Source organism: Phoenix dactylifera, chromosome 15, assembly GCF_051530095.1.
Source record: "Phoenix dactylifera cultivar Ajwa chromosome 15, Ajwa_hap1_PhDact_Kaust_v1.1, whole genome shotgun sequence".
NCBI classification, from domain to species: domain Eukaryota; kingdom Viridiplantae; phylum Streptophyta; class Magnoliopsida; order Arecales; family Arecaceae; genus Phoenix; species Phoenix dactylifera.
In genome coordinates this window covers 21,127,582-21,152,405 of record NC_143204.1, presented here as the reverse complement: position 1 = coordinate 21,152,405, position 24,824 = coordinate 21,127,582, and the positions used below count along the sequence as shown (strand labels likewise).

Sequence of the window (24,824 nt, the reverse complement as noted above, 5' to 3'; positions counted from 1 at the left end):
ACTTCATAGATGCTGTTATGCACTCTATCCAAACTCACAGATTACTATTTATATGTAGCTACAGTCCAGCTATCAGTACCTGTTTTTTGATCTTCAACCATTTCATATTACTGCTCCTATCTGATTATTTTGTGAAGTTATGACTTCTATCAATGATCATGATATGAAATCTCGAACAAATGTTTGCTACAATTTAGCAAAAGTGATGCTCCAATCCTAAGTAAACTGTTGTGGAACATAATCATTGACCATTTTATCATAAACTTCATCAAAATGTCCTATCCCATATTCTGTTTATATGTAATGATACTTCATTCAACTAATACCTACGTAGATCAAGATATTGTCAAGAGGTTTTTTGGTTATAGTGAATTGACTATCACAGATCTCTTTGTATTTCTTGGTCTCTCTACACTCTTTATAGGTCCTTCAACTAGAGCTTGAATGCCCTCCATCATCTAGTGTTTGGCAGTGAAGTCTAGTATTTACTTTTTTTTTTTCAATGTCCAAACCAGAATTCATCTCTATATCATTGACTTATGGTACTCCAAAACTCCAATTAGCTAGTTTTCTTCTTCCAGCTATCTTGTCTTTGCCATACTTCTTCATCCACATGCTAATTTTTCCTATACATGTATGCATGCAATTTTTTTGTTAAAACCTTAACATCCAGCTATACAACTTATCATTGCATAATATATATCTCCATAACAAATTCATGTAACATTTCAGTAGTGCATTTTTGTTCCGTTCATCCTACTCCAATTGTACTAGTAAAAGCATCTTTTTAATATTTTTATCCTTTTCTTGTTAATTTAGCATTGTGATGAAACTAATTGTTGTTAGCTTTCTATAGTATCAGTTTGGACTGTAATGCTATCTCATTGTATCTTTACACCCAGGTTTTCATCTCAGTTAGATATTGGTTTGCATTAGATATCAGGCATCCATGGATATGGTTTATGTAAAATTCAGCTCTATATTGGCTGATATGAAATAATATATTCAAATATACCAGCTGATGCGATATCAACAGATTGTCTGAGATTTTCATGTCTTCCTTTTACTATCTTAACTAAATAAATATCAAAATCAAAAAACCTAAAAACAATTGTTAATCTCAATATTGTGATATTGTCTGAGATATTGATAACTCAGTTTTTATAGATGGGTTGAGGTTTCCGATGTGCCAATTATTTTCCCTAATCTGCCCACCTTCCATCTTAGCCAAGATATTGATAACTCAGTTGTTATAAATTGGTTGAGATTTCGATATATCAAGATAAATCAAGATCTCCGTTCATACGATATCGATTTCTCACCATGATGGCCAATATCTCATGATTTGAAAAACCTTGCTTTCATCACCATGCGAAAAAAGGGAGTTGCTTTTCAGCAAATTTGTTCCGTATGGGAGTTGACTTTTCCATATGCTTATCCAAAACTGTCATTTTCACTTCAGCACGCATCTTAGATTTTCTGCAATAGTAGGGACTAGGGAGACAAGTGAATCATATTGGCCCAATATGTCCCTGGTTCATCATTAACATTCGACTGGCTTGCCACAAATATTATTTCATGCCCTACCGGTCCAGGTTAGCGCAGTTGGTATATAGGTCTCAAACTTTTCATCTAGTTGGAGCAAGCAGCCATGGCCAATATAAAAGCTATTTGACCTATTTCTTTAGGCTAGATGAATTCAAACATTGAGAATAGGTAGATAATCATCATAGAAAGAGGCTCATATTCTGAAATTATTCCCAAGCCAATTCAAATAAAACATACTAATTGTTGTACGAAATTGTTAATGGGGTTATTAGGTCCTTTTCTGTGATAAGTAGTAATTTGCTTTTGTTAAGCACACTTTTGATAGCTGATGTTGGTGTAGTGGAGATATGCATAACAACTGAATACGTGCACTCTCAGCTTCCATTTAATGTGCCTAAAGCGACGATGTTTATTGCACAATATATTTGTTAATCATTGAAGGGATTGATAAGATACCCATGGAATAGGGATATTTCACTGGATTAGCCATGTTTGTGCCCAATACCTATCTGATTTACACCTGAAATGTCATGATCTGCAAAGCATGTACGTGGATACGGGAGATGGATATAACAGGTTATAGATACGCTGATGCATGAAACCTTAAAAAAGTAGGACACCATACGGCTAGGACATGTCAATATATATATATATAATTGAATATATATGTACTTTATATACAGATACATGTATACATACACAAATAATATACACATGTATGTATATGCAAAACATCCATAGAGCATAGCAGGCTACTAAAATAACAATCAACTTTCACAAGCTCATTATTTAGTCATCAATCAAATCCATAGACTGCAGTACATACTTCATATTTTAATAATGGCATCGTAGACTATAAAATTAACCATTCATGATTTAAAGGTTATATTAAAAAGAGAGCAAACACCCTCTCTCACGTTCGAATGTATCAGGGAAGTATCTCGAGTGTATCAACTAGACTATTTTTTTTTTATTTTTGAGAATTAGGATACTTTAAATAAGTATTGAACATGTATCTAAGAAGTATTTAACACATATCAGTATCTGATATGTATTTGATACGGATATGGTATGCGATTTGAAGTATCCATGCTTCCTAGGGCATGATATATGCTAAGCACTTCTTTCAGGTATCCATTTATTTAATTTTAAATTTAGAGGTATTGGATATGGAGAGGACCCTTTTTCGATACATTTGAGATACGCATCTTAGGTGAATGTTGTTGGCAAGCAACATCCGGTTCTACAGTATTTAAGTAGAAAGTCTTTTGGCCTTCATCATGTGTGCTTTAGTTGAAACAGAAAGAGAGCATGTAGGAAGAGTTTGGAGATGTAGAACTCGCAAGACTTTGATGAACTAAATAAAAAGGGATATTTATCATATGAGAGATGTTGTACATGTAAAATTGTATTTCTATTTTTCATTGCATCCCTGCCATCACCAGTATCCTTCATTCCTACTATTTTAGAATTTGTTTAGGCACTTCCAGGTCTTTTTGTATTGTAAAATGTTTTAATATTTTTCTTGTGGAAGGATGCGAATTATTCCTTTTGAAAATGCACTGTCTAGTTGTGCTGTAAGTGCACCTTATATATATGTAGAGAGAGAGAGAGAGAGACGGACTTGGATATACTTAAGTGGATCTCCACTTAGATCTGATCAGATCTACATTAAGTAAAAGAGGTCTTAGATCGATGATCTAAGATGTTGGATGTGATCTACCATCTCCAAATTGCTTCCACATCAAGAATTATATGATTGGGAGACCCCTAACTTATGTATCAAGTGATCAAGAAACATGCTTAATTGCATGTTATTTGGACTGTCCAATTTTTTGACACTTGATGCCTGGGCTAAGATCGCCAAATTACATAGCTTTTGTTGTGCAAGCAGTTTAGATGTAGTAGATCACATTTAACAACTTGGATTATTGATACGAGACCCCTATTATGTAATGTAAACCTGTCGGGATATGAGTGTAGATCCACTCGAATATAGCCAAGCCTCTCTTTCTCTCTCTCTCTCTATATATATCTTTATATAGGTCTAAGAACCATAGTTTTGATGGGTAATCTCGGCAGAGATATATTACAAAAGAGATATACATACTTAGGCACTTTAATGCATCTTTTTCTCTGTTTTTTGTTTTTCTTTTTATTTCCCCAAAATTTACTTCAGCACAAGGATCAAACTAACACATTGTAGTCATTACTTGGCTGTTCCCTATGTTGCCATCTTAAAATACAACCTTGAGTGTTTAGATATTCAATGCTAGCTCAGAGCTTGTAAAAATTGTTACCCTGGGTTATCATGTCGAAGTCACGGTCCTAGCCCTGTTTCTTGCACAACGTGATCAGGTTTCATTAATATTATTTTTTCTGCATCTTCATGTTACAATGAGGAAGTACTTGAGCTGTTCATTAGGGACAATCACATTTGAAGCCTTGATTTGCCATGTTTCTTTTTTGTGGTCTACGGTTTTGAATAGAAATTTTTTTTCAAATTTGTCTAGTGAATTACTACAAGTGGAGAGCCTGTTGATTACTGTTTGCTCATATTTAATCTACTGAAGAAGATTTTCTTTCTTAATTGTTGCTGTCATTCTTGTTTTTCGAATATTTGTTTTGAACGATATTTTAAGCATCACTAGATGATGAGCTTTATGATTTATTAGTTGTTTTTCATTTACATTGTTGCTACTGTGGTTCTCACTAACTCCTGCATGATTTTCTTACAGATTTTCAACCTTTGAAAGCTGATGAAGATGAAGATGATACAGTTGTTAATATCATGTTTCCGTTAGAACCACCGGTAAGCTAATTTTTAGCAGTAAGTATGGTTTTGATTGGCTAACTTGTTCTTCCTTAACTTTGCATGATTGTGAGCTATTTTTTTCCCTTTGCTGTCATTTTTCATTCCAATATTTTTTCTCCATGTTAATAGCTCAAAATGAACTTAAATAGATGCTTATGATATCCGAAGTTCATTGCATTCTGTAAGAATTTTACATCCTCTAGGGATTGACCACCAGATTTGCAAACTCTAACACTATAGAATGGTGGAAATATTACACAGGTATGCAATTCCTGCAATATCCCTAATTAGATATCTTTATGCCGAACCTGAGCAGACCCTTCCAATCCTGAAAAGAACACTCTTTTAACTTCGTTGTTCTGGTAACACAGCACTGACCATAACGATTTTTTCCAAAAATTAATAGCTAATTATTTGTGAATCTTTGTAAAATTTAGAATTTAGTTAAATTGCCTTGTATTTGGCAGCCCCATGTATTTGTACATGCACTGTAGCTAATAATCTTAACAATTTTTATATTGCACACACATGGTTATATGCAGGTTCTGGTACAGGAAGCAGAAGTACTCCAGCAAAATTCTTTTTATGCTCAAGAATCAGTATTATGGTGTTTTCATTGTTTTGATGCTTGACTATTTACTTGTGTAGGTTGTCTCTGATTTTGACTGGGAATTGGATGATCTTGAGGTATTTGGATACCAGTTCTTGTCTTATATTTATTTATTTGCATTTTTTTGGTCTTTATTACCATTGGGATTGACCCTTAGTAGGCTGGAATAATCCAGAAGAATAAAGGCCCTATTTTCCTCTTTATTGTTACTTGAGTTGTTGCTCCTGCTTTTAGCCTTTTCATCTGAATCAATGCTTTCATGATATCCAGGAATTCACTGACGAACTTATCAAGGAGGAGGCATTACCAAATGATCAGAAAGATGCGTTCAAGGTATGTGAACGAACATAAATACACACACACTCTCTCTCTCTCTTTCTCTCTCTCTCTCTCTCTCTCTCTGTGTCTCTCATACATATTCATGTCCACATGCTTGTATTCCATTTGCGCACCTAACAGACAAGGTATGTTGGATGTAACATATAATTCTTCATGCCACTTCCATAAGATAGTTCCCTTAACTCATGCTAATGGAGAGTCGAGGACTGCTTTCCATAATCATTAACTATAAAATGCGACATGCTTTGTCAGGAATATGTAAAGGAGCAGGTTAGAGAACAGAAGAGAGCACAACGACAGGTATACCGATCAAAAACGAATTCCTATTTCTTTATCCGTGGGCTCTAGGCAGTCGGCATTTGGCAATAATGTTTTTGATGAGCGCATTAAAAGCTTAGTTCTTGTGCCTCTGCAGGCGAAGGAAGCGAGAAAAAAAGCCATTGAAGATATTGATCCTGAGATGAGAGCTGCATTTGAGAACATGCTGTTTTTTAAGTTTTACCCTTTACAAACACCAGATACACCTGATATAAGCAATGTGAAGGTATTTGCTGATTGTATTTGTGCTTGCACAGGTGTCATACATATTTAGTGGGGCTGCAATAGTTCATGTTCCGTGCACTTGTATATAGGTTTTTACCCTGATAATTTTCATATATTGGCCTTCCTGATTTCACTACTGGAAAATGGTAGAATTTATAAGTTAAACTACTTCATGCATCAGTCTTCGCAATTCATTTTCTAATTGCCATAGAATTTCTGGCCCCCGCATTTATTTCATTGTTTTCTAGGCCAAAGTAGACCTTGACTAGTTGTGTCTTATGATTTTTTCCCAGTGTGCTTCATCTCTCATGACTTTGGGTTTGCCTCTGGTGGTGTTATGCAGGTACCGTACATAAATAGGTATTATGGTAAAGCTCATGTTGTAATGTAATGGGAACTCTGTTGAGCTGCTTTTCTTAATATTTGGGAATCTCACTTTTGGCCGGACCTGCCTGTGGCTTCTGCCTTGAAGAGACCAGAAGCAATTTTGATTTCTGAGGTGGGGAGCGTATCCTTTTGACCTTTTACAATTGTATCAAGAATCTAACATCAGTAGCTTTGTCTTCTGATACTGCCAGTGGGCGAGATTAGTTCCTGATCACCCTCCTATCTTGATAGAGAGAATCATTTTTTTCTCTTTTATATCTAAGATGGCTCATGTAAGAAGTGGGAGGGCGGTGATGGTTTTATTTACATGCTGAGAAAGGGTCTGTAATTTCTACATAAATTTCTTAAGATGTGTTGCAAGGCATTTCCAAAGATTTCCACAGATTGTGGAAGTCAATAAAATTAGCTGTGACCTTCAATCCTTTTATCTGCTGGCAGCCTTCTTAAAGTCTTCTTGCATTTAGCTGGTAATAGATGTCTCAACATGTCTGGGGATTTCAGTGTACCCAAATAAATCCTGATGTAATTTTACTATCATTTGAATTTGCGAGTGTCTTGCTACGAGAAGTGAACAAAGGTCCCTTTGAACTGATTTGTGAAGGAAAGAACGGAGCATTGAGATCAGCCAGAGGTCTTGCAAGCTTCTAGCAGTTAAGACTATTTGCAATTTTCTTTCCTCTTTTTTTTTTTTTCTCATCTTTTATATATAATAGAGAGGGAGAAAGAGAGAGAGAGTAGTAGAAAATCTAGTCGAAATTGAGGGCGGGACTTGAACCGACGTCAAACCAACTTCACCTCCTGTTCGGAATGTAAGTTTCTCCGACGGTGGCCAAAAAAAAAATGCTGGACCTGTATGACCCATGTCAGGTGCACTCACATGCAAGGAGATAGATGTCCGGACTGACTGGATATCCACGCCTCTCGTAACTTGCTAACTTGTTTTTACTCATCATGGCTCGCGGAAAATCATCTCTCAAGTTCACCCTTATGCATAATTTTTTTAATGGAGCCTCGTATAATTTGGTTTCACATACTGTTGTTTACTTTAATGGCAGGTTCTCCTGGTCCTTCAATGGGAATATGATGTCTCCATTTACTGTGAGGTTCCTCCGAGAATTATCTGCATGGGCTCTGGCTGAGGTATCAGTTCTCATCGGTACTGGGGATTCATTGACATGATCATATATAAATAAAATTTAAGCCCTTACTTTCTGATATCATTCCGATGCCATATGATATATCTTGAGATTTTAATTCCTCTTTGAGCTATCTTTAATCTTTTTTAAAATGCTAAATATAAAGAATCAGGGCTTCACAAGTTTGTTACAGTGGCATTAGCATGATCCAGTAGTATTTTAATTCCTCCTCTTGTTTATCATGGATATGCAGATTTCTCTTCAATCAAAATTTGTTCTATTATCTCTTTTCTTTCTTTCTTAACAATATTTTTGGATGTAGGACAAATGTCTTTGACACCTTTGCGAAAACTAAAGGAAATTATTCTAAAGGTAATGAGTCTCGTGCACTCCCACTTTGATTTCTTTAGCCTATTAAAATCAACTAGTTGTTGAGAACTCCTTTAGCCTATCAAAATCTAACATGGCACTAGCTAAAGAGAATTCCTACAACTTTGGCTGTAGAAGATCCCTTCAGCAATATTATTCCATAAAACGAAGAATAAGTCTATAGTAAAGGTAAACGATTCCTCCAGAGCCTAAATTATTACAACCCGAGTATGTGATAGATTTTTATATGCCACGAAAGACCTCAATTACTACAATAAGCCAAACAACTTTCAACAAAGTGGAAATATAACCTCTTTTAAAACTATAAAGTCGACACGTCCACTGGAACTATGAGCTTGAGGACGTTGACGTATGATTCCGGCCGGCATCTCTTAGTTAAGATACTTGTACTAACAACGAGTGGACTTCACGTGGTCCAGTGCTCTACCAGCCGACAGCCTTAGAAACCCAATATTTTGGTATCATCTTCCAGCGAGGGGAAAGAAGTGATATCTACAATCAAGTACAACATCAAAGCTTAGGTCTAGACATGACGCCTTCATTAGAGATATATGCCACTGCCACCTGTAAAGGCAAGCTACAGAAAAAAAAAAAAATTGATGCATTCGCTCTCCTTTATGACCAATAAATGCAAGTCCATGCATGGTAACTACAGATCTGGCTGGACGATGTTTTAGGCTCTTGCAGCCTTAAAATAGAGGACTCTGATTGGTGAGACATGAGTTTATCTCAAGCTGACATCCAAGCGAGAGAGAGAGAGAGACTGCGTTGTGATCATGGAGCAAGATGACTTAGAATTGGCTGAACAGCCTAGCTAACGATATATATTTGTTTTCCGTCAACCAACCAAAATTAAAAAAGAGAAGAATTTTTTAAACTTATATTGAATGTCATATATCCCAAACTGTAGAGAACTTCTATTGTCAACACTTTCATGTTGTTATGTCCTTCACTAAAACATTCTTCAGAAAGAAGGAAAGGGAGAAATGTCCTCTATGAAGAAAAGGGGATGTCTAATTGTATATCTCATGTCTTTCTCCAAAACCTTATTCAGGAAGTAGGAGAGGGATAAATGTTCTCAATGAAGGCAGGATGCCTAATTATACATGATTCGAAAAGCAAAAGCACATAAGAGATTTCAATCATGCAAAGAGCATTCTATTCATACAAGACTAAAGCACCCCTTGCTCTAGATTCTCCAAGTGCTTCACGCAAAGTGAGATATATATATATATATATTTATATATAAAAGATTCATAAATTAATACAGCTTCCTTCTCTAATAGAGATTAATGCGCCTTCCTTCGATCTCTTCAATTATAGGTCGTATTAGAGAAAGAAAGATACAGAAGAGTGCAACTACCCAAAGGGAGAGAAAATAGTATTATATACTATTTATCACCATTGAACTCCATGAAGCTGGCTAGGCAAAACTCTACCACCATTTCCATCCCCATCACCCTATTCCATATCAAAATCACTCACCTTGTAGTGCTCTCCAAACCCCATCATCCTTCCTCCTCCCCCTCCGAAGCCCTGTGGAGCCGCAGATGGCCCGGCAGAGTAAAACCCGCCAGGAAAGCCCATAAGGCTAGCGTTGGAAGTCACAGTATTACGATTAGCCATTGGACTAACACCACTTGCACCATGATAAGAACTTGGGTTGTGGCTCCCCTCCTCATTTGGGGACTGGTCACCCTGCCTCGCCATGGAATTCTTCTCACCCTCGGTCTCCCGGTACCTGTTGAGGTAGACCTTGAGGGGCTCTATGTAGTTCTCAAAGCCGAGGGTGGTCATGGCCCAGAGAAGGTCGTCCCCGTTGATGGTCTTCCTCTTCTCCTTCTGGCACTTGTCGGAGGCCTCGCCTGTGATGAAGCTGATGAACTCCGATACGCACTCCTGCACCGTCTCCTTAGCTTCCTTCGATATCTTGGCGTTGGCGGGGAGAGACCGTTTCATGATGCGACTCACGTTGGCGATGGGGAGGAAGCGGTCTTGCTCCTTCAGGGAGGAGTCGAGGCCATGACCGGCGGCGACTGCACCACCAGACTCGGTGTCGGAAGGTGGGCTTCCGACAGGGCTAAGGCGGTGGTTCCTTCTTCCTTTCATGGAGATAGGAGAAGACAAGAGGGAAGACGGTGATTGGAGAAGGCTTAATTAGAGAGCGGTGAGGGAATAGCAGCTTGTGGGTTTAGCTTTAAAAGTGGAAAGGAGGGGGTGGATGGGGGTGGTGATGTGGGAAGGCGGCTTTGATGTAGACACAAAGCATACAAAATTCTCCTAGAAACAGAGAAAACCAAGTCAAGAAGGGACAAACCATGAAGAGGGAAGACGGTGATTGGAGAAGGCTTAGAGAGTGGTGAGGGAATAGGAGCTTGTGGGTTTTAGCAAGGCTTAAGAGGGTGGTGATGAGGGGATAGGAGCTTGTGGGTTTAGTTTTAAAAGTGGAAAAGGAGGCGGTGGAGGGGAGTGGTGATGTGGGAAGGCGGTTTTTGATGTAGACACAAAGTAAACAAAATTCTCCTAGTGTCAAGAAACATAAAAAATCAAGTTAAGAAGGGACAAACTATGGTTAGCCAAAGCTAGAGATTGGACCTAACTATTTCATCAACTGCATGTATTAGTACAGGTGTTAGTGAGTCAACCCAAAGCAAATCCAGTCGGGCTTAGATCTCCAACTCTTGGAGTAGGTTGAGCTACAAATCTAGGTCTAGATTTCTTGTTAGATCGCAAGTGTTACATAAATAGAGCAAACCTGTTTTAGTCATCACTTGGCACAACAAGACTGACTAACTCCATCAAGGAATTGTTCAATCAGATTGTATCTATGAAATTGACAGCCGCATCGAACTTGACTTTAAATTAGACCAATCTAATTCCACCCCTTAATGTTAGGAAAATTAGTTAAACTATGACACTAGATAAAAGTTGAGCGAACATATGCAAGATTCTCATCTGGTCAATGAGGAGCCTTGGTAGGGACAACATGTTGAGTCACTTTAAAAGCATCCCACACTAGTTTTGGATTTAATTTCTTGAACTTGATCGAGAATGCCCTAAAACAAATTGCTGGTTTTGATATTAAGATATATGCGCTGGCCAACACACTAAAGCTATCTTTATTGTTTACAACAGAATGGAAAAGGGGTCTTAGACACTAAGGTTAGGGTTTTTTGCCCCCTCCCCTCCTTTGTAACATTAACTTGTGATCAAGTATAGAAATCGTATTACCCAACAAGGTATCTTGGACATTTAGAAAAGGTAAGGAAATGGGGTCGTGAGATGCTTATCATCCTCTCCTTTTGCTTCAAGCGCCTCACAAAGATTCTCCCCATCACATCCTACAAAATAAAGGATATCACGACAATAGATTCAGTTGTAGAAGTTTATTAGGAGAGCTAGAGTCTGAAATTCATGGAAGCTTCTTGGTCATATTAAGGTTAAACTATTTCTTTTTGTATGGTTTTCGCTCAAGAGGCATGCTTCTAAATGTCGAATAAAGACAATGACATGGAACCGAATGGAAGGCGTCAATCGCTTAGGACACAGCTAGATTCGGTGCGAGGACCATAGTAATGTGATGCTTGATACCCTTTTTTCTTTTCCAGAAAACATCAGATATATATAAGAAAAGATGACTCCCATGCAAAGTTCAGAAAGCTGATGAGGATCGTAGGCGTTAAACTAAAGATCAAACCACCTGAAGGGAACCATTGGGTATGCATGGGTACGTCTCAAATACCTTCGATATAGCCTTTTGGCCTCCAATTCTGATTTTGGATTTCTTATGATGTTTTATTATCTTAATGCTATATTTTCCATGGGAGAAGATATGCGTGCCGCTGCATTTGTTATCTCGTGTGCATGTTGAAGATAGAAATATACATATTTATCATATAAATAATATCATAAACACTCCAAATTACATGTATAATATATAGGCATTCATAGTATTTGAAAAGCAATTAGATTACTAGAAATCATGAATCTATATTTAAGGGGAATATAGACCGTTACAACTAATAGATTTATCGACTACCAAAAAAGATTAGAAGTAAAGCTATTTTATTGAAAAAAATTATAAATAAAGATTTATCTATAATGGGATTCAAATAATGAAATCATATTCTTCAAATCTTCGATCGTGCAGACCCTTGCCTTGGTGCTCCAGTGTCATATAAGAAGGAAGATGATCATAATTAGTCCCTTATGTAATTAAAGATTGTATCAGACTGCCCAATCAACCTAAGTGATCTTCATGAGTAGTACTTTAGCTCTCAACAAAGTATGCCGAAAATATATGTGAAGCTGTGCCACCAAGAATCTTGCTATACCCTCCATATCTCCTAGACCTTGAAATCAGATACATGCCCTGAGTGTACGCACTGCCATATTAAACAATCTGAGCACCAACATGAACCAAAAGTAGGAGGTGACCCCTCTGTGATCAGTTACTTAAAAGAAACACCCCATTTAATCCTACTTTAGTTTCTTTAATCCTTCTTTAATTGAATAGTTTTGGCACGGGTCCTTGTCATGGGATAATTATGTCACTGAAGTGCACACTCTTCAATATTATAATCTGTATAGCTACTATGATTTTTAATTGATGCACTTTTAAAATTCAATTTTATTCTTATGTATCTCTCTTGTTTTAGTAGATAAAACAAGAGAGATACAAATGCTGAATTAGAATAGGTTTAGCAAATTGTATAAACAATTAAAAATATTTAATATAATTTTACAAACTCAATCATCTTATTTAATTTTATATGCAGTGTACATCTGTGACACTGAGCTATTAATAATGCCATAGTTTTGTAGTGATCCTTTGTCATGAGATGGTGATGTTGTTAAACCTAATCTATCCATCTCTCTTCCTGCCGAAGCCACTAACCATAGAATAACATGCCACCCACTTAAAGAAATTAGAAAAGATTTACAAAACAAAACAAGGATAAAGAAGAAAAAGGAAATAGAGAAGAAAAAAGATTTTTGAGTTATGTTTGATACCGTTATTATCTTTTTGTGTTTTTTGCAGTGAAATATCATAAGAAGATTGGTATTGAAGGTAGTATTTGCAAAAAGATGATGCTACTTCTCGCTTCTATTTCCACTCTTTTTTGAACGTAATATAGTGCTTCCAAAAGCCTCAAAGGTTCTCCAAAAAATTAAAGACACAACATGGTTTCAGGTTCATCATACATGTCTTCAGCCTTCATTTGTCTTTCTTTTTGAAAACAAAAGCAAATCCAAATAGACCCCAATCTTTCTCTCCTCTTCCTTATTTTGCTTGGCTCTTTCCCCATTTCTAAATGCTAAACAATTGAGAAGTCTCTCTCACACACATTATATGAGCTCGGATCTCCATTTAATCCATTGATCCCAGGCCTCATCTATTGGCCATGGACTCGGTTAGGACAAGTGGAGGAGAGGAGGGGAATTCTATTCCGAATGCTGGATGTCAACATCCCCTTCCCGAGCAGTATCGCTCTTGAAACAAGTGAACCAAAAGGTTTAGACTCGATTTAGGCATGATACCAGGCAAACCATTCAGTCTCCGAGCAATTCACTAGGTTCAGGTGTGGCTCACTTGAATCTGCCCCTAAATCGAGTGATCCCGGACCAAGCTAGCCTCGGTTTGGTATGAATTAGCTGGATTTCTAAATCCTTGCTCCTATAAGGATGGAACTAATCTTGGAAGGAATCTATGTTTACTTTAATAATGATCACATTAGTCTCTTCTGGTGGAATTTTTTTTTTTTTTTTACTTTTACATGTAATCTATATACAATTATTTTATGATGAGTTTTACCTTAAAAAAGAAACTTTTACAATGAATTATTACGAAATATGCATACAATTGTTTCTCCCTGGCTCCACATCATTATTATGGTTTTAGGTAATAGGGGCATAGGTGCTATCTTATCGTTCAAAATGTCATAGCACCTGTCTGATTCTACTATTCTAGTATAGTAGACTTAGAGTTGTCTATTGGCATAGTTCCATTTCTGGAGGTTTAAATCTTAAATGGTGTCATGCTTGAGAATTTCAACCCCATCCCACCTTACTTGAAAATTTTTCTGATAGTAAAGATATTGGTCTCGTGAGCAATAATACTTGATCTATCCAAGTATCTAGTAGGTTGGTTAGTGGGATGGCTTAGACCTTCCCGTTCTCACAAAAAAAAGAAAGAAAGAAAATAAAAATTGCAAAATAAACTATTTAGAAAATAAAAACTACAATCTAGATCAAAAAGTTTCCACAATTATAGTTATCGTGTTTGCTTTTATTTTTTTTTAATGATTCCACATGCTAATAAGTTGCACACCTTTTTTCTTTTAAAGATAAACTGGTATAAAACCAATGGAGATATAACTTGCTTCAATTAGACCAAGGAAAAGGATACTCTGAGGTTAGAGATAGCATATAGGTCTGTGACCCCCTCTGCCTTGGGGGAGAGGTTGGGATATCGGTCAAATCAGTCATTTTTTTGGAGAGCAGCTTACGGAGAGAGTGCTTTTTATAATAGTTTCAGAGTTTAGGACCTTGGATGTGTGGGTGTAGAGATTGTTTTACAGTTCGAGAGTCCGTATAAGGAATTGCTACAGCCTCTTCGGGGTGAGCAAGGTCAGAGCTGTGACCGTGCCTGGGTTTGGAAGATATGAGTCTGTTCAAGGGCTGTTTTGTTTCTTTGGAAGGTCTTCTGGGGGCGTCTGCCGACCTGATCTGCTCTGAGGAGATGAGGGATGAGCGTTCCTTCGACCTGCCCTTACTGTGGGGTAGAGAAAACAGTGGATTATGTCTTCTTCTAGTATGTGAAAGCAGTGTGGGTCTAGAAACTGATTGACATCCCTCGAGAGGTGCTTTCTTCATCGACCTTGGGTGCCTCATTTCTTCCATACCTGAGGAGGCAATTGAGAGGGCCTCAGTTTATATTGGGTGCTTCTTTAGTGGCTTATGTCGTGTTCCACATGTGGTTCGCAAGAAATGCCTGAATCTTTGGGAAAAATAGCATGCCTCCGAGGCTAGTTTTGGAGAGTGCGTGGGTGCAGGCTATCGAGATTTTCCACCTTGGCCATCCGGGAGTTTTTTTGATAGCTCGAGGCACCTGGGACTCTACTTTTGCTCATGTAGCATCTCATTTGGTGTTTATCACCTAGGAGCCTCATCTCCGAGTTTTCTTAAGGTGAACTTCGACGAGTATGCGTTGGAGGGTGGAAGGAGGGGTGGTGTTGGCTTTGTCATTAGAGGCCTGATTTTAGATTGGTTTCTACGGATGGGTGTCAGTTATTCACTTGTTTTGTTCCTGGGGCAGAGCTGAGGGCTGGCCTTAGCCACGTGTGGATTTCTTTGAGGGATGATACCATTATGTTGGAGGGCGACTTTGCTATAATAAATAGCTAGATCCGGGGGTGGACTAATGATGTGGGGCCAAACATCGTGATTCAAGACATCTGGCATTTTGCCGGTGGTTGTTCAACCTTTGTGGTGAGGCATGTTTATCGGAAAACGAATGGCGCAGCAGATTGGATGGCCTTGTATATGGCGGATCATTCGGGAGAGCTTCTTTGATCTTCTAAGGCTCATGTACTCATAGCATTTAGGAACATTTTATTTTCTAATTTTCATTGCTATATTTATACCAGATTTGTGTAAAACGCCGCTTAAGCAAAAAAAAAAAAAAATCCTCTAAAGGTCCAAAGGCCGGCCATCATGCATTTTGTATAAATCACTTTCATGCTTATGTTACACAGCCAAATTTGAGTTATTTTAAGGATCCATCTGACGATTGATTGCATTATAAGTAACTCTTGGTCAAGATACCTAAGAATACATTGGTATCAAACTAATGTATGGTTTATAAATAAATAACATATTCTTTGTCTGGTCATGTGGTAGCATGTTTCTGATACTACCAAGGCATAAGGCCATCTAATATCTTCTTCATCTTCTTCATCGTCTTGTTCATTAGTTCTTGTTGGACTTACTTGATATTTGACTACATGCAAAGACTAAAAGATTAGGATAGTACCCCGATCCTATACATGTCCAAACTCGTTCTCACAATGATGCATTTTCCCCCCATATTTGAGCTTAGATGGTGTGCCTGACTGCTGATAGTTGAAGACGGCCAAAGAGGCCTTCCATTCTTAGATGGCCTGTTCTTTTGAAATATAAACATTATTTCATAATCCTCTTTAGTTATTGTTTCTATTCTAATTTTTATTATTCACTCAATCCTAGGAGACAAGTAAGTTAATCTATTAAATTAAAGCCTAGCATCCAATACTTTTGCCAGTCAAATTCAAAAATAAAGCATCAAGTAAGATACTAATCTGGCTAACGTTGAACTTGCTAAAATGAAATGGTTGAATAACTAAAAAATTAATTAGATTATTCAGGAATACACATTGCATGCTGAGATTACGTATTGAATTTCTAGTAGTAGATCCATAATAAAAAAAGTTTTTATGATTGTTCCAGAAGAAATGAAACAAAGGATACGATAGAACTGGAACAGTTATTGTATGAGGTCTACCCAATGCTAGATGCAGAGGCGCATAATAGATCGATATGAACATCATGAGCTGTTCCGTAATAAAACCAGAATATCTGGGATAGTAATAGATAGCTTGCTCAGTTGAAACATATTCTATCTTTAATAAATTTAGAACCCTAAAACCAGTCACAAACCAGTGTAAAGGAGTATAAAATAAATGTGATCAGAGTCATATGGTGCAACTACAATTAGTCATAGGGTCATTGTGCTTGGCCGGCCAACGACAACAATGACTCCTTACTTCATGAAGAATTCAAATATTTCCGAAGATTTCAGATATTTGCAATGACTTTGCAATGATATAATGTCTCACTATATTAAAAAATGCATGCTGCTACCTAAATTTTGAGATATGCGACAAGATATACAGTTTCCTAGCAGTAAAAATTGTACTCATCGTGGTCATGCATATATTAGACGTAAAATAGCATACTTTCACCTGAAATTATCAGCATGTCCTTTTTTTTTTTTTTGAAGATGAGGGACGCAAAGATTGCCACCCTGTTTTATTAGAGAAGAATACTTACAAGGGGATATGTGCAAGGGAAATTACCAGCATGTCACCGCATCCAGTTTGCACCTCTACAAATATCTAAACTCATAGGGGGCAACTCGAAAATTTCCTCCAACCGATTCTGACCCGCGAACCGGGCCGGTGGAGTTGAACCGTTTCTAGGACCAACGCCAACCCCTTGGGGGCGCCGAAAGCGGGCAACGAATGGGGGAAGCGGAAGGCGGCCGCCGGCGGCAACGCGGCGTCGTCGACGGCGCCGCTGGGGGCGCTGTCGCCGAAGATGGGAACGCTGCTGAAATGCCGGTGGAAGGATGCGGAGCCTCACTTCCGGCGAGATCATCGAAAGCCGGCAGACGCCTTCCGGCGAACCCCACAACTTCGAGCACTATGTCCACTACTCCAGTGTGAGTCCATCCCCGTCTACTACTTCGTAATCTAGGGTCAGGTTTGGAGTTCTTTTCTTTCGTTCTTTCCCTCCTTTGAAGAAATTTGGCTTAGGTAGTGGGATAACAATGTGATTAAAGAGAAACAATGCTTTCCATGGTTTATATATATATATATTAGAGAGAGAGAGAGAGAGAGAGAGAGAGAGAGAGATTTCCTTGAATTTATTGTAAAAGTTATGATCTTGCTTTCGTTTCTTGGATGTATAGGGAGATTATCTCCATATGGTTTTGAATATGATGTTCTCTTGCTCTCTTTGTCTGTTTTTCTTGAAGTTTCTATTTTGTTGGTTTCATGGCGAGGTTGGGGTTTCCTTTATAATTTAAATTGGTTCATTACATTCTTTAGTGGGCCAGGATGTTTTAGCTTGGAGTGGTGGAGGTAAATTTCAAGGGTGGTTTTAGATGAGAATACAGGAGACATATTCTTTTTGATGACATTTGCAATGGTTTTCTTGAATTTACTTTAAAAAAAGAATAGTTCTTGGTTTTCTAGTGTAAAGTAGATTTGTGCTCGAGTGACTGGATAAAATGGAAATTAAATATGCCTTCTTGCCAAGGTAGCTTCATGGTGCTCAAAGCCTTGCACTTGGCATCCCCGATTTTATTCTTGGATGTATCAAAAATTCTTTCGTTGATATTAATGAATGGGAGTTCTTTAAAACTTTGAACGAAATTAGTTGTTTTGAATGTCGTTTTACCCATCAAATATATTTAAATTTTCAGGGCCGACATAGTAAAGATGTTTGGGCACCCTAATGTAGTGTAAAAACTGGTAAAGTTTTCATTGGATTTTATCAAGTGCATTGTTGTGTCTCACTCTTCCCTATGTATCCTTTACAGTTTCGCATGGTTGCATGGCATACATCTTTTTTTGAAAAATATTATGAGAAATTTTCAAGTTCACCTTTTTACTCTGAAGTTGTTTTAACATAAAATTATTCCATTTTGCGGTTGATAGGAGGCTTGATGAATAGATTAAGCTTGAGCAGCTGGATCTTAGTTCAGTGGATACTGATGTGTATGGAAAGGTATGGCATCATCTTAGCATTAATCTTAGTGACAATAAAAACTCATTGCATGTGGGACTGTCACATGCTGCACCTCCTTGATCTTTTGGATTTGATAAACAATTGTTTGTCCTCGATTATTCGTATTTGTAACTGCCACAAATATAAGAGATAGACATCTAAACATAGTCCAAAGTCATCAAAGTATCTTATGTGATGCTTTATAGGCCACAAGAATGAGGACACGGCACCAGAAATGGAAGATGGAGGAAGCAAGCGCGGAGGTATGCTTTACTGAAATCAAAATCTAAATCAGTTAACCTTTCAGTAACAACATGGACTTGGAAAAATCAATAATATAAATTACTTCGTTTCATTCTTTTATATAAAGTCGATATGATATTTCATTATTGTGTTTATTATTGTATACCTTCATTAATTTGTCTCGGCCCTTTTGTAAACAAAATCTCTGAAGCTCTTGGATGTGCTTATAATGAGGTTTCCAATAATCTTAAAGAGCTTTTCTGTTGATGAGAAAAAAAACAACCATTTACTTCTAATGGGTGTACTGTGATTAGTAGTTACTTTAAGTTGCACCACATCTTACTAGGGTAAAAAAACATACTTCTAATTGCTGTTGGATTTATTCATATTAGCTCTCATTATGTAATTTTAAGATAATTCGCTAGTGCAGTTCAAGTAAGCATTCAGTAATAATTCCAAATAAGATTTTAGATTTTTTCTTCATGTCTTGAATATTTTGATTAAGAGGACAAGTGTTGGCGCAATGGTAAGATTGCTCCATTATGACCTGGGTGTTATGGGTTTGAAAAACAGAAACAGCCTCTCCATTCAGCATAGTAGGGATGCCAAAGAGACCACTTTCTGATCTAGGACCGCATAGTTACCAGTCGTACTGGACTAGGGTTCTTTCAAATGCCCTGGAAGAGCACAAAAGTGATACTGGTATCTCCGTCAGGGTAAGCATCCTTTTGCACTTTCATTCATGTTCATTTTTCATTTTTAAAAGTTAGTGTTTGTCCCTTCTATTCTAGAATTAAACAAAAGAAAATTTTTGTCTATGTCAGGATATTCTTATTCACAATATAGCAATGATCACTCATGTTGGATTTTGTTAGCATTACTGCTACCATTATTTTGCAGACTATTGAATTTTGAAGTTATGCAAATGCATTAGTCATTCTCTGGTATATATATATAGTTTGTTTTTGCCACATCAAGTGCAGCATCTTATTCAAAAAGTCAAGATTGCTCACAGCCAGTTAGTTAAGCAGACATTTCCACCATTTGGAAGGCTTAAGTTGAGAGTGGCACATGCATACCATAGGCCTCTCCCTTCTCTTTCTAATTTGTGGAAATAATGTTTATCTTAAAAATTGTAATCAAGTATCAAGTTTGTCTGCTGATTTCTTAGTTAAACGTGTTATTATTTTTTAACTTTTGTCATTACATCAACCTAGAAAAGTAAAGGGGAAACTGATGCAGAAGACTAGAAAAAGTATCAATACTGCAGGTAACTTTGGAATATCAGAAGAAAGGTCTGAAATTTTGATTTCTTGATACAGTTGAATGATCCCTTGGTATTCTCACAGAAAAATAACAAATGTTTGCCTATATTTAGTATGTGCATCTCTATTTGAGACATTTATTAGGAAATTATATTACAATTAATGTGGTCCCAAAACTTAATTGCTTGCGAAGTTGAGGCTGGTTCCGGGTTTAATGGTTTTTTAATCAATTGATTGGACAGTATAGACAGGACTTTCTAATGGCTTAGTTAAGGATGTATGTGGATAATATATTTTTTCATTTTCTCTACATTCAGAAATATATAAATTCTGTGAAGGTACTATGTAACCATAAGAACTATGTAGCACTGCTTATGCTATAATGGAATTTCAACTTCAATGGAAATGGAATTGAAAATGAGGCCTTGATCAATATCCATGGACAAGGGATACCGCATTATGCCCAGTATACATTATAGAAAAGAATAGATAGATGAAAGGCATATGTAACAGAAATGGAGCCGATATATAATTTGGATAGGTGCTTTTGGGGTGTTTTCTTACCGATGTATCCCTTGACGACTTGGAGAAGAACTTTGGTCAAACAACAATAAGGTGCACAATGTTGTATGGCTCAGAATGATTGGCACAAGTGTCCAAGCAAATGAGATGGATATGGTAGAAATAAAATCATTGATATAGGCTTGTAGTGAACTATTCTAATCATTAGTTGGGGACAAAGTGATGGTAAACCAATAGAGATTTTATTAGCATGTGCAACAACAATCTGATGAGGCAGTGATAAGAAGAGGTTTTTGATTATATATATATCAAAGGTTCTAGAAGGGGAAGTAGAAGACTAAAGAAAACATGGATAAGAGTCATAAAAAAGGATGTAAAAAGGCTAGAGATACCACCAGAGATAGCCCTTAACAGGAACAATTATTGATTGAAGATATGTGAAACTCACTTCTTATAATTCAGTTGGGGCTTGATGGTTGTAATAGTGGTTATGGCTTGGCCTCGTCGATAAGGAACTTTTGGTGCTTGTATGCCTTTGCATGAAATCTATCACGGCCATATTAGACGATGTAATCTCATGGAGATGACTTCCATGAAAACTGATGACTTTTGAGCAGACTTATGAGTCTGGATCCGGTACAGAACAAGAAAGGGAGGCAGGTCATTTGTACAGACCCCAAGGTCCTTGATTGCTACCTGAAAGCTGCCGGTAGTGGAGGTCTTGAGGTTGAAATTAGCAAATTGTTTTGGATTCATTGCCATCTTAGTGAATCATGATCACTTGGTTGAGTGTAATGAGCTGGGTGTTTGTTGACATCTGTGCCTCATAGCTGCGCAAGCTGCAGAAGCAACTCTCTTTGGGTCATACTATGTGACATGGCATCTCCCAATATGGCCATATGATGAAATATTCAAAGATTAGGCCAGCCGTGGGGTCTAAAAGAAATCTTCAGGGCCAGCGGTGGTCCTCATTGCATATTCAGACGTCGCTGGCATGGATTTTCAGAGGATTATGATTCTTATTGGATGGCCCTCGAGAGAAGCTGGTGCTGGGTCTTGATTCCAATATTATTTTGTGTTGGAGATCTTGTTTGACATTTACCAGTGGTTCAATTTCCGATGTCAATCTCAATTTTGTTTATTGGTCATCAGATTATGGATGGATAATTAATTACCAGTGGTGTTTTGATTGTAAAGCTGCACAGAGTTATTCCTCATCTTGGTGGGAAATGTTGGCAGATTTGCTGAATGGTGATGTTGGTTTTGGTGGCTGAAATCTGAGCTTCTTCTTAAAGCTATCCTACCTGAAAGGGTCCTTGAATACTTGATTTTTACCTCCTGGGCTTTTCATTATCGACCGTTCCTCCTGTGCAGTAGCAAACTTCTTCTTCTTTTCTCACTTTTTGCACTGAAATTTCTCAAATTATAATTATATAAAATTCCTACTATAACTGCATTCATCAACTGAAATAAGTAGACGAACATTCAAGGTTGCACATATTGATAATTTTTCGTTGTAATATCACAGTAACAATAAAAGATTATAAAAAAAAGCAGGAACCTTTTTTATTTTCTGCCTGACCAAAAGAAGAAAACTTGTGATTCGCCTTCCAAAAATCTCAGAAATGGCTAAGGCCCATTTGGCAGAGCTGTTTGAAGTGGAGCTTTTATAAAAAAAAAAGCTATTTATTATTTGGTAACTACATTTGTAAAATATTGTGGAACTTTAATATGTGTTTGGCAAACAAACTGAGGAAATACTTTTGTTATGACAAAATGACCATAAAGAATATTGCATAGTATTATACAACAGAGGGACATTTTCCGTAATTATATAATTTTATCATGAGTATTTTGGTTTAAAAAAATTATATCGTTAAAATAGTTTTTCATTTTTTACCAAATATTTTTATTCCATCCAAAAATATTTTTAGAGTCAGAAAATACTTTTTAGCCCACTAAAAACTCTGCAAACGGAGCTTAAGAGATGAAAATAGTGGAGGGGTTTGTTGTTTGTCATGGAAAAAATAAAATAGAAGAAAAGAGGAGGAATAAAATCGCCGTAAAATCTCTCTGGTTGGCATAACTGGACCATGGCTATGGCTATGGCTATTGGCTATGGATGGATTTGATCTTGAAGCGCTTCAATGTTCGGTGACGAGGAAAATTGCGTCATCCCTTCTTCAAAGGATATGTTAGTTTCGGACTCGCATATTTGTTGCAATGGAGTATCGAGATATCTTGTTTATTTGGGTTTTATGACCACAAGGTCCACGGTCAACAATTTTGGTATTATTTCATATACCCCGTGGGGCTTCTTTTGTGTTACACAGCTGTTCCACGTCCCTGAGTAACATTTCGGCACCACTTAATTGGTCGGACGCAACGTGTCAGAAGATCGTGGTATGTGGTTTATTGTTCCACGTTCCTAGATGGGTCGAGTGAATCAAAGTCGATGGGCCAGTTTCATTGATTTGGCCACGGTCATCAGCTAGATCTGGAAGGTCCAAGAGGTAATTGTTGCGTCCTCCCTTCGCTGGTGGCTGATTATGTAGCCAGTCACTTTGGTAGTACTCTGTGGATTGGAGATGGGAAGTTGTCCTTGGCACTTCGAGGTATTTTGTTTTTTGATTTTATTGGATGTATCCATACTCACTAAGCATGATTCATCTGCCGTAGAGGAAAAAAAAAAAAAAAAAAAAAAAAAAACAAAGCCGATGGGCCATTTGCTCCCACTTCCAAGTCTCTTCTAAATGGACTCGTGGCGTTGAAACGGTCATAGTAGCTGCGGTCATGGTTAGCAGCGCCGAGCTATAGAAATGCCTCCGTCGCCACGCGGTCTTTCTTTGAAGCGACGACCTGACCAAGCGATTGACGGCGGTCATGCGGCCACGTTCATCTTCTTATGCGCGTGGCGGCCCACCGACTGCGGAATTGGCCTCGGATCGCGACCGGTTCGTTTATCCGGATCGAGCTCGACCGGCTGTCCCAGGTCAATTGTTTTTTTTTTCCTTTTTATAGAAAAAAAATTCCTCCCGAGCGGACCAATTGGATGCAGTTTCTCGACTCCGGTTAGGTGGTTCGGTAATTGCATAAAAAAAACGAGGTGATTTTCAACGTAATTGTAGTCAAATATGGCTAGAGGGAGAAGTTTCAAAGAAGGATATTTTTTGGCTTGTGGATGACTGGTTGACTCAGAAAATTTTAGTGTTATAAGGATTTTTTTTTGTTTCTTGGTTAAGACTGCTGATTCTTCTTTCGCAACGTGGACTATTATCATTCTTCCATTTGTATATATCTTGGAACAATTATTGTGCGTGGATTCTTTTTTCGCGTGAAAGATACACTCCTAACCCACATGAAAGAGGGTGAAGCCAGAATTAGAACTCGCTGCAAATTTAAATACCTGATATCTATGCTAATGTGCGTTTTCCGAAGCTATGCACAAGCATTTAAACTCTGAAACTCTGTTTTAAACTCTAAAACTCTGTTACAAGGAAATGATGGGTGGGTGACAAGATGACTGGTTTCTCCTATTAACATCATAGAAGGTTGCAACTTTTTTGGATGGGACTGCATTTCATATGGCCAATGGAATTATACTTACTTATCTCGCCTCGAGCACTCTTGACATAAACTGGTTTTAAAACCTTGTCCCTTTGCAGTTTGGACTGACCGAAATCTAACTAAACTGGCCCTTATTGTTTAAAATATTGGATTGGTTTGATCCAGAAACATGCTTTTCTATTTAGAGTTGTCGCTTCAGGCTTCAACATCGTAGAATTTGTTCGTTAGACGTTAATCTTGCAAAAAAAAAAAAACTTGGTGGTAATATGACTTGTTTATTATTGGCGATCCATCTGCGAGTGAGACCGTGGATGCGCGTGTAATATGCCAGTCTTGCATGCTCTCTCCAATCCAAGAAAAGGAATTCACCTCAGTAGCATTTCCTGACAAAATAATGTTTGAGTATATTTAACTAAGAATACAAAACTAATGTCTTGTAATAAATGGCCATGCCCGGTCTGGGCTTTGACTCAGTCTAAGTTGAACATGTCAGACTTCACTGAGGTCTTGTATTCAAGGATATATTTAGCTTCAAACTCACCAGTTCATTGTCGAAGAATTGTTCCATAAAGGAACAAAGCTCCAACAAACTATTGCACTTTTTTTTTTTGGTAAATCGGCTACTCACACAGCTCTGACATGAGCATAACTAACTCATCACTAGCGAGAAGATTACATAAAGTAAACTATTGCACCTTCATTGTGCCTTACTGATATCAGATAAGCAAGGAGGGGAAAAAAAAAGAAAAAAATTTACTCCTAAACTTCATACTTAATTTTTCTGTTATATGGTGTCCGTGGATTGGCCGAACCATACCTAAAGGATAAATCCAATAAAACTCATCTAGAAGATTCCAAACAGCACACTACTCCTAGATTATAGGATTTGAAAGAGCTTGTTATGGTAA

At 37.5% G+C, this 24,824-nt stretch overlaps 2 protein-coding genes across 9 annotated transcripts in view; one reads left to right on the top strand and one right to left on the bottom strand.

The window, feature by feature from the left end:
* LOC120107581 (protein HEAT INTOLERANT 4-like) overlaps positions 1-23,062 on the top strand; it is a 31,002-nt gene extending 7,940 nt beyond the window's left edge. The window contains exons 9-20 of one of the 8 annotated variants that reach the window (XR_015973426.1): positions 4,287-4,360; positions 5,012-5,050; positions 5,244-5,306; positions 5,565-5,612; positions 5,728-5,856; positions 6,199-6,354; positions 7,298-7,382; positions 7,701-7,750; positions 11,377-11,495; positions 18,250-18,319; positions 18,526-18,582; positions 19,136-23,062. Coding sequence is in view for 1 of the 8 variants with exons in the window: in XM_088711262.1 (XP_088567388.1) it covers positions 4,287-4,360; positions 5,012-5,050; positions 5,244-5,306; positions 5,565-5,612; positions 5,728-5,856; positions 6,199-6,246 (401 nt within the window). In the remaining 7 variants the exon portion in view is untranslated. Of the gene's footprint in view, positions 1-4,286; positions 4,361-5,011; positions 5,051-5,243; positions 5,307-5,564; positions 5,613-5,727; positions 5,857-6,198; positions 6,662-6,793; positions 7,250-7,297; positions 11,496-18,249; positions 18,320-18,525; positions 18,583-19,135 lie in introns of those variants that run through there. The other 7 variants (XR_015973427.1, XR_015973425.1, XR_015973423.1 and 4 more) reach the window with 7 other exon arrangements.
* Positions 8,036-9,877, bottom strand: LOC103717764 (nuclear transcription factor Y subunit B-1-like). The gene is made up of 2 exons (XM_008806266.5): positions 9,254-9,877; positions 8,036-8,260 (listed from the first exon to the last, which is right to left on the bottom strand). Exons 1-2 carry the CDS (start codon positions 9,875-9,877, stop codon positions 8,192-8,194), a joined length of 693 nt encoding a protein of 230 aa, XP_008804488.3. The 3' UTR covers positions 8,036-8,191.
* Positions 23,063-24,824: the final 1,762 nt, after the last annotated feature.